Below are 386 nucleotides of genomic sequence, written 5' to 3'. Positions count from 1 at the left end.
CAGCAGCAGCAGCAGACACATTTGCTTCTGGTGCTTTTCTAAGGGAGCGGTTTGGTTTAAGCTATCAGCAAAGCCAGCAGCTGCTGCAGCTGCTGCTGCAGCTGCAGCAGCAGCAGGAGCAGCAGCAGCAGCAGCAGCAGCAGAAAACAGAAGAAGGAATGCCTGCCCAGCAGCAGATGCCTTCCCATAAAGAATACAAGACTGTCGCAGACAGAGTATGCTGCTGCTGCTGCTGCTGCTGCTGCTGCTGCTGTCGCTTCTGCTGCTGCTGCTGCTGCTGCTCCTGCTGCTGTCACTGCTGCTATTGCTGCTCCTGTTGCTGCACCTGCTGCTGCTGCTGCAGCTGCTGCCATTGCTGCTTCTGCTGTTTCATTGGTGCTGCTGCT

General features: G+C 56.5%; 1 protein-coding gene across 1 annotated transcript in view; it reads left to right on the top strand.

The window, feature by feature from the left end:
- The window catches only part of EMH_0068470 (uncharacterized protein), a gene marked incomplete at both ends in the record, with an annotated part of 876 nt that extends 686 nt beyond the window's left edge, over positions 1–190 (top strand). Inside the window, one exon of the mRNA XM_013498744.1 lies at positions 3–190. Coding sequence (XP_013354198.1) covers positions 3–190 — 188 coding nt within the window. The remainder of the gene's footprint in view (positions 1–2) is intronic.
- Between the last annotated feature and the right edge of the window lie 196 nt (positions 191–386).

The sequence above is a fragment of the Eimeria mitis genome, genomic scaffold (genome assembly GCF_000499745.2).
Source record: "Eimeria mitis Houghton genomic scaffold, Emh_scaff3684, whole genome shotgun sequence".
Classification (NCBI taxonomy): Eukaryota; Apicomplexa; class Conoidasida; order Eucoccidiorida; family Eimeriidae; genus Eimeria; species Eimeria mitis.
This window is presented reverse-complemented; position numbering and strand designations above follow the sequence as displayed.